This window comes from Mizuhopecten yessoensis, unplaced genomic scaffold (genome assembly GCF_002113885.1).
Source record: "Mizuhopecten yessoensis strain PY_sf001 unplaced genomic scaffold, ASM211388v2 scaffold3575, whole genome shotgun sequence".
NCBI lineage: Eukaryota > Metazoa > Mollusca > Bivalvia > Pectinida > Pectinidae > Mizuhopecten > Mizuhopecten yessoensis.
In genome coordinates, this window is record NW_018405113.1 from 171,779 (window position 1) to 187,749 (window position 15,971).

At 34.0% G+C, this 15,971-nt stretch overlaps 1 protein-coding gene across 1 annotated transcript; it reads right to left on the reverse strand.

The window, feature by feature from the left end:
• Positions 1-7,698: 7,698 nt before the first annotated feature.
• On the reverse strand, positions 7,699-9,074 carry LOC110447662 (oligodendrocyte transcription factor 2-like). The gene has a single exon (XM_021493510.1). The coding sequence runs from the start codon at positions 9,045-9,047 to the stop codon at positions 8,334-8,336; it is 714 nt and encodes a 237-aa protein (XP_021349185.1). The 5' UTR covers positions 9,048-9,074; the 3' UTR covers positions 7,699-8,333.
• Between the last annotated feature and the right edge of the window lie 6,897 nt (positions 9,075-15,971).

Consider the following 15,971-nt stretch of genomic DNA (forward strand, 5'->3'; position numbering starts at 1 on the left):
TCCAATTTCAAAAGTGTTCCGAAACATTTGTAGATATATAAGCAACTACTCCAGAACCTAGTTTGACTATCACTATTCCATGGACAGATCTGTTCATGGAATGAACTTGATATTAGGGCTGGGCTCACAGGTGTGACAGAAGATGTTTATGGGGAGGTTCAAGAGATTGTCGATTTGAAGAATTCATCATGAATTAATCACGGATTCATCTTCTGGAAAAAAGACAGATCTGTTCTGTTTATCAAGTCCCACTATGATATTTAGTATCTTCCATGATCAGTTAAAGACTTGGTAGTAGTGTCTTAAATAGTTAGTGAAGCATATAATGACATAATATATAATAATAAATGATGTAACCCTTCCGGGACACTTGGTCTTACCTTCGGTTCTTATGAGGCAATATGGTGTCGTATTTTATATTAAAGTACCATCCGTTACTGATGTTTTGTTAACGTATAGACTGCCTGTTCAAATCTTGTCCTTGCGCTTTTTCTCGATGAATAATATGCCAGAGGATACTAATAGTAAGTCTTTGATTTTAAAGAAAACATCATTTACCTGAAAGAGACATATCAAGCGAGATATGCCGGATGGAATTGGATCACATTGAACATTAATTTGATTGACTAAGCTTAAATATACCCCTTTATAAAACGTCTGTGCTGGACAGGAAATACGAAAATATTAAAGGAAATATAATACTATTACTCACTTCCGTCGTAACACAGCCTCGGCGATCTCTGTCCGCCTCTCCACAATAATGACATATCATGTTCACTGGGCTACGTATGTGTTATCACATTACATAGTCAACAAAATCCGAAGATAAAGAGATTGAACAGAAACTCTATTACAATATAAAATAAAACGTCTTTACATAGGAGTTAGTGAATTATAATATCGTGTTCTATCAATACTGTTTTTATAATGACGAGGTACTGTGTTTATGTGACAGGTATTAGTCACCTTGACCATTGTCTGCTTTTTAAACGATTGATGTTTATCCCAAGGCTATAAGGCACGAGACAAGTATTGTGGAGCGTATTCAAGCAAAACTGGTGATATATTTGTAAGCTTTACTACATATCGGTATCAAAATGCTAAAAATGTACAGAGTAATTTACGTTGTTACATAGATAAACTAGATCCAAACTTTTTTCTCAAGTGATGATTCTTCCATCCAGAAGAATACTTATTCGAAATACTCCTTTATTTTAAAATGAAAATAAACGGGGGAAAAAAATCTAACGTAATACTGGTCTAAAATAAACATTGAATACAGAATGGTTTTCATCTTTTAATTTGAATAAGTGTCCAGTCTGAGATTTTCGATTTACATTATAAGTCTGATTACAGGTTTATCAATATTGTGGACCTACTTAAGCTTTCCACGAATCTCCGTCTCGTGTACGTTTGACTTTGTTAAAGGTACAATACTTTGACCGCAACCACGTGAGATAATAACACATATGACCTTCCTTCCCAAACCATTGACCAAATATCATTTACCAAGTGTCAAATATTTCCACTGGTTTTGCAAGGAAAGCACTTTAATGTCATACTTACCATGGTCAGTCAGCAATGGATGTATGTATATTTGTCTACATGAAAAATCTAGTCGGTTCATTGTATTGAATCATCTGACGATTGTTTGGTGTGATACAACCATTATGTACAGCTTCAGCAGTAAAAAGTGTTAAAATATCGACTATGACGTAACAATTATATGACAGCATATGGTGACATTTTTGTTGTTTTCTACTTAACTTTGTGACAATGTGTTATTGTAAAAAAATTGCAAACATCGCATAACAATCATCAATGAGACAAAGGTTGTTAGAGGAAAGAGGTTGAAATCATGATTTTTGGATTATTTGAACCGTGCAAAAAAGCTTTAAATACCCCATATGTCTTCGTCCTTTTAAGTAGTTCTTTTTAATACATAGAACAACACAAAAATAATAACAATCATGTATAAAACTTAAAAAACCTGAAATAAAAGACAAATCAAATTTGACTTTTCCAAACATTTGAAATAGGATTTCAATTCATACTTCGCTCACCTTTGGTAGGAAATACAAAATGTAAATAGTTACAATGACAAGTTTCAAAATATAAAACTTTACATAGAACCTTAATATTAATAAAGGCGTTTTAACATCAGGTTTGTCTTGATTTGTAAGGTTTTAACGCTTATCAATTATTGATTTATTTGATTGACAGCTTTTCTCTGTATGTTTCGTCTGTCTCCTTCTTTCTGTCGTCTGTCTATCTCCCTCGCTAATTGTACGCTGAAAGTACTACTAGAGTAATATCTTTGTTTCTTAGAGTACAATCAAGTAGTATCCTCACACCGTGTAAAATGTCGAACCAGATGATGGAGAGACAAGGGGATGATTTTAGTCTGTTCACGCCTCCATGATGGATCTGATGTTGTCATGAAGACTTAACACTAAGGCCCAACTGTCCACTGTCTCTGTAATTTTCCCGTTTCCTCACATCTATCCATCTTGGCCCCGGCTCCTCCCCGTCTTTGGTCTTTGAAATTTAAGTTCTCACAGACATTTCCCAACGGAGCCAAGGTAGATTATATATTCTCTTACTGTGAGTCCGCAAGGGTAGGGGCATGCGCAGTGGAACCTCGTCATCTGTCCCTAGAATGACGAGTGTCCCTCCCATCTATATCCCCACAACAGATCTAATATGTCCCCCTCTTTGTGCAAAGACATGGGGCGGTAAACGTGGTCGATTAAAGCACGCTACTTATCTTTCGCTGTAGACTAGTCTGCAACACTCAATACTGCTAATTTACAAATCCCTACATGACCAGCGGTTATCGATGCAAAAATATAAAGGAATTGTCAAAGAAAATTGTCAAATTTTCGGCTACCCTCAAGCTCTGTAAAGCTCTTGAAACGAGGTCTATTGTGATTAAAGTATCGCGAACATCCCATTGTTGGAGCGACACTCAAAGCCCCTGCTCCGGTGGCACTGAAACGCGTTATTGTATCAGCTAGTGTGATATTGAAAACGTTCCAATGAAGGTAATAAAAAGATGTTTGGTAAGGGTTCTTCATCATGTCGCCTTGGGCATAGAGCATGATTCCCCTCCCCGCTGGTCCAAATGCATTGCCGCTGTTGTTGAGTAAACCTCTTGAATTCTGAAAGCTATTCCAAGCCCGCAACCGTACCCTTCACATCTGGATCGGGACTAACACCAAACCTGTATTGTTTTCAACCTTCTTATCCATTAATAATACCAGCAAATTAAACAAACACCCAGAACTCTCGTTTGCCTTAAAGCCCTTTTGTACCATTTGGGGTTATTTCATTAGTTTCCATAATTAGCCCCACAGAAACAAACCGCACACATTTCATTTCAATTAGACCTTGTGTAATTCAGTTCTTTTCGCCAAGTGAATTGCATCTAATTGTTCCCTCTGTGACAAAAAGTAGTTAAGATTGCGGTTTCCAAATTTGTTCTTGGTTTTCAATTTAGTTTTTTGGGGTTGCTAAATACGTCAGAAATATTTGAAAGTTGAATTAGTCCTTTTTAGTCTTTAACTTTCGATATATTCAGTGTATTCTCAACATTAACTTTAAGTGAAAGTGTTATCAATGTTGAAAAATATGGTCATTGTATTTTCTTAAATTCTTTTGTTCAAATGTATTTTTAAACATATTGCTTTGTATCATTTGAAAGGCATGAATTAATTAAAAAGATGCGTCTTGCTCTCCAATAAATTACATAACCAGAGTATTATAGGAGTATGGGTTTCAGTACAAACATACCAAATGCGTCTGAGGTCGTTGATGACTGGTGCATTCTGTTAGATTTAGATTTAGATTAAGATTTAACATAATGACGACTGCCCCAAATTATACAGGAGCGCTTACCCTTCTGGGGCACCCGGTTTCATCCCTGGTTTTTGTTAGGTTTCGTGGAGCATTCTATATTTTAGTGTCCCCCTTTTCCAGTTATTATCTCTCGTTTAGCTTAGATATTTGATATCTGAATTTGCCGTCTGTACGTTTTTCAGTCTTTATGAATGACTAGAATATGAACGTAATGAATAAATGCATATTCATCTCTTGCATATTATTTGATCAGTAAAGACTTACTGTAATGTAATATAATTGATGTAGAATTAAACATTATCTGTAAAAAAATGTTTCTAGTTTTGTCCTGATATATATTCATTTGATGACTTTTTGTATTGGTACATGATGATGGTTATATTTTGACCTGGTTAAATTGAGTTACACTTCGGTGTAAATCCTGTTGTTCTTTATTTCAGTCTTCATCACTAAGTATATACTTATTTGATTATGATACTTTATACTGCATTTATTAAATCTTAGTTTTAGGACATATTCGGAACGTTGGTTTATTAAGTACGTTTCCACTATTAATTACATACTATTAAATGTCTGTCATATGAAGTACATTCAATAGTATCATGTTTGTATGTATATTGTATACACTTGTCGAAATCAAACCTTGTTCACTCAGAAACTTCTAAATAGTGTTTCTAGTCCTCATGTAATGAATTTTATAATAATAATTATTGGGTGAAGTATACCTTAATAGCTATTTAGTGAGGTTTAACATTGATAAGTTTTAATCACGTTTACATTAATACCTTTAATGAAGTTTTCACGGACTACTATTTAGTTAAGTTTACATCGATAACTATTTAAGAAGTTTACGTTGATAACTATTTAGTTAAATTTACATCGATAACTATTTAGTTAAGTTTACGTTGATAACTATTTAGTTAAATTTACATCGATAACTATTTAAGAAGTTTACGTTGATAAGTTTTAGTGGAGTTTACATTGATCACCATTGAGTGAAGTTTACATTGATAACTACTTAATGAACTTTACCTTGACAATTAAATTAGTGAAGGTTACATTGATGGCTATTTAATGAAGTTTACACGGACAACTATTTAGTTAAGTTTACATCGACAAATATTCAAGAAGTTTACGTTGATAAATATTTACTGAAGTTTACATCGATAACTATTTAATGAACTTTACCTTGACAATTAAATTAGTGAAGTTTACATTGATAACAACTTAATGAACTTTACCTTGACAATTAAATTAGTGAAGTTTACATTGATGGCTATTTCATGAAGCTTACGTTGATAACTATTTAATGAAGTTTACACGGACAACTATTTAGTTAAGTTTACATCGACAACTATTTAAGAAGGTTACGTTAATAACTATTTAGTTAAATTTACATTGACAACTATTTAAGAAGTTTACGTTGATAATTAAATTAGTGAAGTTTACATTAATAAGTTTTAATGACGTTTACATTAATATCTTTAATTAGTTTACATTGATCACCATTTAGTGAAGTTTACATTGATAACTACTTGATGAACTTTACCTTTACAATTAAATTATTGAAGTTTACATTGATGACTATTTCATGAAGCTTACGTTGATAACTAGTTAAGGAAGTTTACAAGGACAACTATTTAGTTAAGTTTACATCGACAAAAATTCAAGAAGTTTACGTTGATAAATATTTAGTGAAGTTTACATCTATTCAGTGAATTTACAATTATAATTATTTAATGAAGTTTACATTGGTATCTATTTAGTAAAGTATAAATTGATAAATATTTTGTAAAATTTACATTGATAACTATTTAGTGAATTAACTTTGATAACTATTTAATGAAATTTACCATGCTAGCTTTTAAGTTAAGTTAACTTTTATACTATTTAGAGAAATTTACATTAGTATTTATTTAGTGAATTGTACATTGATAAATATTTACTATCGTTAACATCGATAACTAGTCAGTGCATCGTGGTTTTAGCCAGTATATGCAAAGACGATCTGTTTAAGACTTTGTAATCAATCTTTATCAGGTTTTATAATGTAAAAATCTATCAAACCTAAGCGTGAATATTCCCATTTCCGTCTGACCAGTTCAAAAGTATGGTTTCCGGGAGTAATGAATTAATAAATATATTCATTCCGTTGAATATCCTGAAAATACTTATCAGTATCAACTATGTCCTTTATTTAATCAACTATGATGAAATATATAGACTTTTCAGGCAGAAAATGTGTAACTTCTTTTATATAACCTTTCTTTAAAGTGAACAGCAACAACAAAAACTATCAGTCATAGATCTGCGATACTCATGAATACTCTATTTGTAAAAACACAGACTATGCAGATTCGTTAATGTAACAGCCTTTTCATGGTAAACAATATATTTAAAAAGCGATAATCAAACTAAAGGAAAACTGAAATGCGTAAAGATTTCTATTAAATTGTATAAAGATTTGTATTAAAATGCGTTTATTCTGACATTTCTGGAAGAACGTTAAGTGGAAGTTCTGTTTATGGAAGAACTGAATTGAACTTGGACCAAATCCAAAGAACATCCGGAAAGCTGTATGGTGAACGACTGTAACGATCAGTCTAGTGATTATTTTTTCCACTCGGGTGATTCAGTATACTTGAAACTGACGACAAGTCAGCACACCTTCAATAAGTGCATAAATACGACGAATATTATTTGAAGGCAGCAGGACGAGTAAGTGATGATAAATTATATCACTATCGTTTTACACTTCTGTTTTTGTTTTCATTTTATGTATGAAAACATAAAACTGATTTTTAAACATCGCAAGGAATAATTTTGAAATTGTTTTAAAATTGTTAGTATGTACTCTATGAAAATTCGTAAACAAGTGAAAATGTACATTAACATTTAAATAAGACAAAATGAGTTTCATAATGATTTTGTCTATATCAATGATATTGTAATCAATTATATTTTCTGCAAATGGTTGCCCTTTACACGAAGCAGCGTGTTTATGTGTATTTAAAAGGCTTCATTATATAAATTAATTTTCATACCTAATATTTAAACAAACTGCTTCAGTAAAAGAAACTGCTATAATAAAAGTCTTTCTCGAAATGTGAAATTTCGTTGTTAATATAAAAAATTAACAACGAAATTTCGCAGCTCAACACAAATATAACATGTTAAATTTGTTATAAAAATTATGATTAAACCAACTGAAATTTCCAGTAAAATGTTGCTTAGAATTTGAGACAAAATATCAAGATTACATTTCAACTTGTATTGAAATAGGTAACATATCCAAGCCATTTAAGAGGTAATGTTATCATTCCGTTATATTAGTGTTTGGTGTGAAACGATTTATTTTTGTATTTTTTGCCATTTAAGCACTTACGCGTTGTAGAGTAATTACCGTGCAAATCGTATTGATGAAACAAAAAGTTAAGATGAACTCGGTAGGCTACGTGTTCCGTCTCACGCAGTCTTCTATCTTGGTAATATTTTAAAGTATAAAAGCATTTTTTCATAAAAGTTTACCAATTCACAAAATGGATGTTAACAGTTCACGAGCGATACATAAATCGTTTCATGATATATGATAAATGTTTCATTGCACATTGGGTGTAAATATAGAAAAAAACTTTTGGTCGATTTGATTTAATATAGTAGCTCATTTTAGACACGGTAAATTTGTTAATATAAAATATTAAAAAACACATATGACGTCAATAATAATAATAAATATTATTAAACAATGCTAAATATCTTAAAACTACATTGCATTTAATTACACTTCGGATGAAGCATTCCTGTAATAATACACATAAAACAATAAATTGGATTTGTTTATCATGAAGTTTATTTAACATATATCACTTCACCAATAGATTATTGCGTACGTGATCATAAGGTTTCACAAAAATAATTTTATAACAGTAGACAAATATATACAAGGTTGAAACGTTCACGTCAAATAGTTCATTCATAAAAAATATACTGAAAAAGATAATACACGTTTGATATTTAACACATTCTTTGGTTATGAACACAAATCTCCACTTGATTCGGATACGGTATTTAAATTGAATGGAAACTGAGGAATTGTTTGTTCGAGGTGTCTCGTTCTTGTAACTTTTTAAAAGTTAGTCATACACCTGTGTCAATGGAATGGGCGTGTTGTCTAAACCACAAAGGTATCAAGCCGGTCGTCGTACACACGTCTAACTGCGACATATACACTAATAGGAATGGTCACTAAGGGGCCTGATGTAGGACCTCTGTATCACGCAAGGCACTTGTCTGTTACGAAGTAGTAGGCACCCATTCCTATAACTGTCCTTGAGACACAGATTACAAGTATCCGTCCTTTATCCATTGCTGCAGTTCAATAGCCATCAATATCGTTTTATCACTGGAAGATATAGTCTTTTGTTGTCATACAAGTGTCACTGATGTTTCCGGTCTTTCCGTGTTACACTGTTGTATCATTTCCTATACATCGTTGAATTAGCCATAGAACTGGGGTATTTAGCTGCTAAAGTCGAGTAAGACACTCGCATCGAGTCTATCATACAATGGCTGCACGCGCACGGCACGGGCCAACGATTGGAAAACATATGCCTGTCGTGAGGTAGGACGGATGGCATAGATACGGCAGCCTCCTTGGATGTTGTCGGTTCAATGTCGTGCGGATGAACGGACGACATGCCAGGCGGAGACAACGACGGCAGAGCGTGCAGGGATGGCACGCTCGAGGGGTGTGGCGCGTGGGAAGAATGCACGTGAGCTGGTGGTGCTCGAGCTCGCTGACTTCCAGGATGAACTTGGTAGATGTCGCTGACTAACTTTTTCATCTCGTCCAAAGAGCTGTTCAACATTAAAATGTAATTTTTGGCCAATAACAAAGTTGCGATTTTCGAAAGCTTCCGTACTGATGGACCATTTGCATATGGCATCACCTCTCGAAGTCCATCTAATGCAGAATTGAGATCATGCATACGGCGTCTTTCTCGAGAGTTGATCTTTAGTCTTAATTCCTGCAATTCAGTTTCGTTCATACATTTTGCCTGTAGAAGTTTTCGTTTGTTGTTAAGATCTCTAAAGTACTCCTCCTCTGATGCTGTAGACATGGCATAATTCTGTTCTCTCGATACTTCATCGTCTGAAGATAGACCTGGACTTCGGGCGTGATATTCCATTTCTAGTTGTGGCGACACATCCGTACGTTTCTCCATCGGTCTTACACTCGCTACAGTGCTTAGTACTTGAGGTTTCAATATGTGTATGGGCACCCGACCAATTTGTCCACTACTTTGTACGACGTGTCTTTAAGAACTGTTTCTTTTTCATGGGAACCAATCACCCGTTTTAGAAGGATGCAAGAAAGAGTGTAAGGCCTTGTCTGAGTCTGGTTGTGGGCGGGACCTCGTGGTCCGTCGTTACGGCTAATGGCCAGCCCACGTCTCCTCAGCAAGGCGCCCCGCCGTTCCCTCCTTGTTTGCATATTTTTCAAAATAAACGATTTCTATTGCATGTAAAGTAAGGCATTGTGTGTGATAATCTGTACGGGGTATTGTCGCATGTTGTTCTTTATTGTAATGACCCAAAACAGCAAGCACAATTGGGTACACTGTGTCATCCAGAATAGTGTTCACGTGTAAACCATTTTATCCATGCTTATACAGATATCTTGCATCGTAAAAATATAATTTATCACACATTTTATCAAAATTAACAACCTAAAAGTGATGTCTCAATATAAAAAAAGGCTTAAAATCTAATTTCACATCATAGGCAAGTTTGGATGAGAAAACTATAATGAAACCTAAAATCTGTGTCGAATCTTAAATACATGGTGTTTATGGAAAGATATACACAACGTCATAAAAATACGGAAAATTGTGTTTCTGTATAAACATTGCTATCATAATAGTGACGTTACAATCGTAACTGCTGAAACGTGTACAGATGGTAGTGTGTAAAACAAGAAGTAAAACATAGTTCTTACTCATTTTGTGCTCAAAAACTTGTAAAAGAAAAAAAATCGAAGACAAGTTAGTCTATGATGCCATAAACGTTTTGATATCATATATTTTCAATGATATTAATTATATTTGGTATATGTGCACTCATCCTGCTGACTTTTCGCATTAGCCAAAGAGAGATAGTATTTTTTTATTTTTTTTTTGCTCTCTTTTTTTTGGGGGGGGGGGGGGGGGGGATACGTCAAGATAACGGAAATAAGAATTCTCGTATTAACAAAATCGATGAAATATTTTAGCAAAATGTTCTTTGTCTACTTTTCACATGATGATAAAATAATTTGACTGACACGAGATCACATATGTTATTCCGGACATTTCTCCAAACCTAGTATAAAAACATGAAAATGAACTGTTAGATTTGTCGAGGCCGTAGGAGCTAGGTATGCCGTCACTTTGGTGAGAACTACAGTTGAGGCTGACACCTGTCTCTTGCGCCTCCAAGTCACAGGCTGTATAATAGGTATTAGCAGGTATAAAACAGTGGGACACTGGTCGTGGGGCCTCGGTCCACGCCATTCCATGTTGTAATATAATACTGAACACCCTGTGAAGGCAATCAACGTTTAATTACATTTCTATGCACCCGAACATTTTCTTTTTAAATTCGTATAATTTCAGAAAGGGACACATACTAATATTTTATGCCATGAATGTTTTTGATTTCTTGAACAATAGTGTGGTCAAGTGTATGTTTGTCCACTGTCTCCGAAGCCCGTCTCCTGGCGACAGACCCTCCCTGACCACGCCCACCTCAAGGCGGGAAAATGGCGGAGGCAGGCAAATCAATTACACGTGAACAGAAATCAGGCCTGGCCGTATTTGTGTGGAGCGGAGGGGGAGGGACGCTCGCGTGATAAAGTTCTCTTCTGTCATCAACATCAGCATTAAATGCAAATGTTGATATTATTTATTTCATCAGAAATGATTCTGGGTCCCAGAGCACATAAGTCAGGAATTAGATGGTTTTATAGACCAGATCGAGTGATTTCCAGCACATACATCTGATATCTGATGCTCAGGTTGTCCCAGAAAATTAATTCAAATTATAGCTTTAGAAAAGTTAATTTTCTGTGGTGAAAGAACAATTTTTTTAAGTTCAAAATTTCCCACATAGATTATTTTTAGTTGGACATTTATTTTGATAGAAAACAAAACATTTCACTTAGGTTTGGTAAGAGTAAATGTATGCCTTTTTTTAACCTGATGGAATTAAAACCCAAAAACTCAAAATTAGTATCAATTAAACAACAAAACATATTGAAACATTGATCACTTTTGCATTGCATGTATTTTAAGAAAATAGTGCGCACTAACACCAATGTCAGATGAAAAGAAACAAAATATTAGAAAGAAAAAAAAAATCTATATTTTTCTTTGTTTTATAAATTATATATCCGATGCATTATTAATGCATTTTCCGAATTGCACTTATTCTCAAAACTGGTTTAAAATTAAGAATACGGACTATTCATAGCTATATCGAAATCTTATGCGGATTTAATAAAAAAAAAAATGAAAAAAAAAAGAGAAAATCTTAATCTGAACGAAAGACACTCGTGTTTCACCTTTAACATTTAGTAATAAATACAGGATCTCAAAAATGAATTACAATGTTCCATACAACTGTTTTGTCCTTCTAGGACACATTGGTAAAACAGAAGCTTCTCAATAAAAAAAATCCCAGAACCTTCTCAATAAAAAAAAAGAAAAATATTAAATTATTATTGAACCCGCATAAAATTTCGACATAGCTACGAAAAGTCCATAGTCTTAATTTTAAATCAGTTTTGAGAATAAGTGCAATTCGGAAAATTCATTAATGCTGGATCGGATATATAATTTATAAAACACACGAATATCATAAAAGTATCAAATATTTGTTAAATGTTAATGAAAGAACAACAAAGTCAAATTCAATTTGGGTAAAACTGACGTCTGAAGATGTTTTTTTCGAGAAAAGAATCAGGGTCTGATACCGTGAGTTACCAAGAGGAATAACAAACTATTTCATGCTTGTTTATATCGAATGCGGCCTTTCTTACATAAATGTAAACAATGAGTACGTGAAATCCCTTCTTTATATGAATTTCAAAATGTAACGGTTTACTGGTTGATTTCAAATTAACAATGAGTAAAGTGTCAATATGTTGAACCGCGTCACTACATAACAGAGAAAACAGTGATAATACATAGATATATCTACTCACCTTCCCCAGTGTGTGTTTGTAGTCCCCTTTTTCTACAGTTATTGTTGTCATTTCGCATAATCTGTATGCAAACATATAAATACATCAATATTCTTCGATAAGGAAATTTGGTGGTGGAATTACAAGATATTCATTTTCCACTTTGGAGTAATATGATATTATATTACGTCTACAATAGATAATTGTTCGTAATATTTCGTGTTTATATGCAAAGGAATCCATTAAATACTTTATTATTCATAATAAACGAAAATTTTAATAAAATTCCAATCATCATTTTTACTTTTATTTTCAGTGCATTTGTCATAATGATCAATTATAATTTATTAAGTACCATTATTAATTTTCTTGTTTTGTTTGAATATAACAAGATATTTGTTTTACAGATATAGTACTTGGGTTGCCGATATTAATGTATATTACTGTAAGTATGCAAAAAAGAAGAGTTTCATAACGGTGAACTATTTCCTGAAAAGCTTATGCATAAACTACAGCTATACAAATCACTTGTGTTTACTCACGACATAAGCCAGGTACGGCCGAGATATACCATCGCCGGGAAGACGTCCAAGCGGGAACACAGACTTGGGAGCTGGAAAAAAACATGAAACTGGCTTCCAGAAACCAACATTCACATAGGTATGTATTACTGCAGCACGCCAACATAAAACAAACCCAATCACTCGTATTGTTTTGTTCAGCTCAGTTTCTTTATTTCCGAGAACCATCCGACTCATAGGTTAAATGTCAAACAATTGCATAATGTAATACATGTTCAAGAGATTATTATACAAATTTAAATTGATAAAGTGGAGAGTGAGCTTACAAAGTACACAAGTAGTTTACCATATCAGACATTGATTTCCTTACGTTTTCTTGTAACACAATATAAATACTTTCCTAGGTTACATATTTCTTTTACATGATTAGTACTCAATGATTTCGTTAACTTAAAAACATTAGGACTTCTGTGATAGAATCTCTTGATATATTTACATCTCGGGTATTGATATAATGGACATTTTAGGATGAAGTGAAATTCATCTTCTATATCACCAGAAACACAGCGAGTACATGATCTATTCTGTCGAACAAAATTGTTCCGTCTACCCACTTCATATTTAAATTATGAGACGACAATCTAAATCATGTAATAAGGCGTTTGTACTTAGGTTCTATAGATTAACATAAGTAAAATTGAAGTCAAAAATTATTAACAAGGTGCTGGTATAAATAACCTTTAGATGACCTTGATACATTTGCTATCATCTGCTGTCTACAATTATCTAAAAGTCTTTGTTCTATAGTCTTAAAAGCAACATTTACAAGTAAATTGTTCAAACAACGCCCTGCAGGTAGGGCGTAAGAATTGTACCTGCTGCCCCCAATGGCATGATCGTAAGAGGCGACTAAATTTGGGACCTTATCTCTTCTCTCCTTTCTAAATAACTTTCTTCTTCCTAATGTCTCCCTTGACAATGCCTCACTTTTGGCCATTTGTTGAGCGTTCGCCCCTGTGAGGAAGGCTTTGGGTTCTGTCCTTTGGCCGAGACATACCAGTCTTTAAAAATGGTAGTTTCTACTCCTGCTTAACGCTCAGCAAATTAGGAGTGGGACGACTGGTTCGCCCATTGTCAGTATAATGTGACCGGGTGGGGCGTCCTGCTGGGTGTCTTCGGCAGTATGTTTCAGTGAGGTAGCACTATAAAGTCGGCATCAGTTCCGCGCTATCACAAGGAGACAAACACGAACATATCGCAGCCTCCTAAAACACACACACATACACTACACGCATGCATCTTGCACACAGGGGAGGCCGTCCTTAAATGACCTTAGCTGTTAATAGGACGTTAAAAAAAATCAAACAAACAAGTTTTCAAACATATATTCCAAACCAAGACTATAGACAACTCATGCTTAATATTAACTATCCAGTCATCATTTACATTAACACATTCATCATAACATGATTTTAACATACAATTGTCACTCTGTTTCGCCTTATGTCAGTATCTAAAAAATCCTTAATTTTCCTTGTACTATTTGAGGGAGTCTACCTAGCTCACTACAAACCAAATCATTGGAAGTGTTTTTCCGAACTCCTAACAACTTCATACAAAAATGGAGAAGTACTTTTTCTACAACGGGTGATTTGTGAAAACCCCATATCTCGGAAGCATAACACAAAATACTATTCACGTTCTAGTCAAAAACAGAGCACTGGGTTTCAATATCTGAGCAATGATTATGTAATGTTGACATTAAGGGAAACAGAGCTTTCGTGTTTTAAGAAATGTACCATTGTAGTTGAAAAGCATGCCTAGATATTTGAATTCGTCTACTATCTCTAACTGTTGATCGTTATCATACCACACTTCGTTATTTTTAAGTCTCCCGCCAGTTCTAAAGACAACTATTCTAGATTTGTCAAAATTAACTTCTACGCTCCATTTCTTTGTTTAATCATTTGAACAATTCACCATTAACTGCAAACCTTCATGTGTTTTGGACATCAAAACGCTATCGTCGGCGTACATAAGTAGAAACTATTAATCAGTTGCAGTTCAAGGCTTGGACAATTATTGTTTATAAAGTTAATTTCAAAATCATTTACGTACAAAGAAAAGAAAATCGGAGACAGAGCTTCTCCCTGTAAAAGACCGGAATTATTACAGAAATGCTCACTAAAAAACTCCATTAAACTTAACACATGACTTAACATTACGATATAAAGAAGTCAATATTTGTAGAAATTTACCTCGGATTCCAATATTAATAAGTTTGTGTTTACTCACGACATAAGCCAGCACGGCCGAGATATACCATCGCCGGAATGACGTCATAGAGCTGGGGGGAAAACCGGAAACTGGCTTCCAGAAACCAGCATTCCCATAGGTATGTATTACAGCACGCCAACATAAGACAAACCCAATCACTCATGTTTTTTGGAAAACCCTCTTTCCCCTTTATTTCATAACATTTTCTTCAGGTTGGTAAGTATAGATTATATATTTTTTACCAAGAAGGTAGGAAATTTACCAGATCAGAAAGGAAGCAGTCGGAGTCCCAGATGAATAATCGGCAATTATTGCATGGCACAGACCATGCCACACAGAAAATCATGTGATTGACTGGGATAACTCCAAAGTTTTGGACAGATAGAGCAATCTGTTCAAGCGGCAGATAAAGGAAGCCATCTGGATACGCCGCAGTGGGCCAGTTCTAAATCGAGACGAGGGGGCTCAAAGGCTGTCGCACATCTACGACCAAGTATTAAACAAAGTGTAGATGAATCGAGTCATTTCGGTACATATATAACAACTATTGTACATACGCGTACAGCGTAGCCGAATCGACATCAATTTTGTGGACAACTCGTACACATTTTACACCTTTGTGTGCATACGCTTCACTGGTCATTTGTCTGATGAAAGTGACAGTGTACATATCGTACTAGTCATCGAAACGTCACATAGAAAATTTTATTGGTTGTGTAAAAAGAACTTTTCATAATCCTCTTTCCCCTTTTTTATGAATTATCATATATCATATGATTACTCCATTAGTTTATATCATTAAATTACATAATGTATAAAGACGGATTAAATGTAGTGAATAATAATGTTCCTACAAAAATAAAAGATATTAGATGACATACATATATATATTATCACATACAAAGATGTCATATATTTACGTTCTTGTATCATCAACTATCGGGTGCTTTTATATTGTTTAATACAAGTGTTTATCCTACTCATGTATAATAGAATGTAAAAATTGTAGAGATTTCTTTATAATGACTTTCCCCAAATATGGTGCGTAATAATATATATATACAACATTTGATATAGCGCCCAATCTAGCTAAC